Source organism: Apaloderma vittatum, unplaced genomic scaffold (assembly GCF_000703405.1).
Source record: "Apaloderma vittatum isolate BGI_N311 unplaced genomic scaffold, ASM70340v1 scaffold20849, whole genome shotgun sequence".
NCBI classification, from domain to species: Eukaryota; Metazoa; Chordata; class Aves; order Trogoniformes; family Trogonidae; genus Apaloderma; species Apaloderma vittatum.
The window spans coordinates 63,498-63,924 of record NW_009733805.1 but is presented as its reverse complement, the minus strand read 5'-3'; the positions used below and the strand labels follow the sequence as shown (position 1 = coordinate 63,924).

The following is a 427-nucleotide window of genomic DNA, read 5'->3' as shown; positions in this document are numbered from 1 at the left end:
CTGCGTGAGAAGGCGAGCAGGTCCCAGCCGCAGCAGGCGAGGGCTGCCGTGTGGGAGTTTGCCTTGTGGGGACTTCAATATATGTGTGCAAACAAGAGATTTGCAAACAAAACTAACTTTTCTAATCCGGTGCCATATGCGCCAATCTGCCTGTGATCATGGGGAACAGCCTTTTTGCAAACTGCTGCAGGCATGTCACCGATCTAATCTTCCAGACGCGCAGCGGTAACTCGCCTGATGAGAGGTCACCCCTCTTGCCAAAGCCTCCCACAAGCTGCACCGCCTGCCCGGAGGTGCCAGAAGCTGCCCAGAGTGTGGGGCTGTATCCGGACATCATCCCCAGCGAGGCGGTGGCTGGAAGCCTGCAGAAATGCACCGAATACATCCAAGACCTACCCAAGGCCAGGGATGAAGGAGGGGCGGTGAC

At 57.1% G+C, this 427-nt stretch overlaps 1 protein-coding gene across 1 annotated transcript in view; it reads left to right on the top strand.

Annotated features, from left to right (window-relative positions):
- Positions 1 to 158: 158 nt before the first annotated feature.
- CLUH (clustered mitochondria (cluA/CLU1) homolog) overlaps positions 159 to 427 on the top strand; it is a 27,204-nt gene continuing 26,935 nt past the window's right edge. Inside the window, exon 1 of the mRNA XM_009876050.1 lies at positions 159 to 422. Coding sequence (XP_009874352.1) covers positions 159 to 422 — 264 coding nt within the window. The remainder of the gene's footprint in view (positions 423 to 427) is intronic.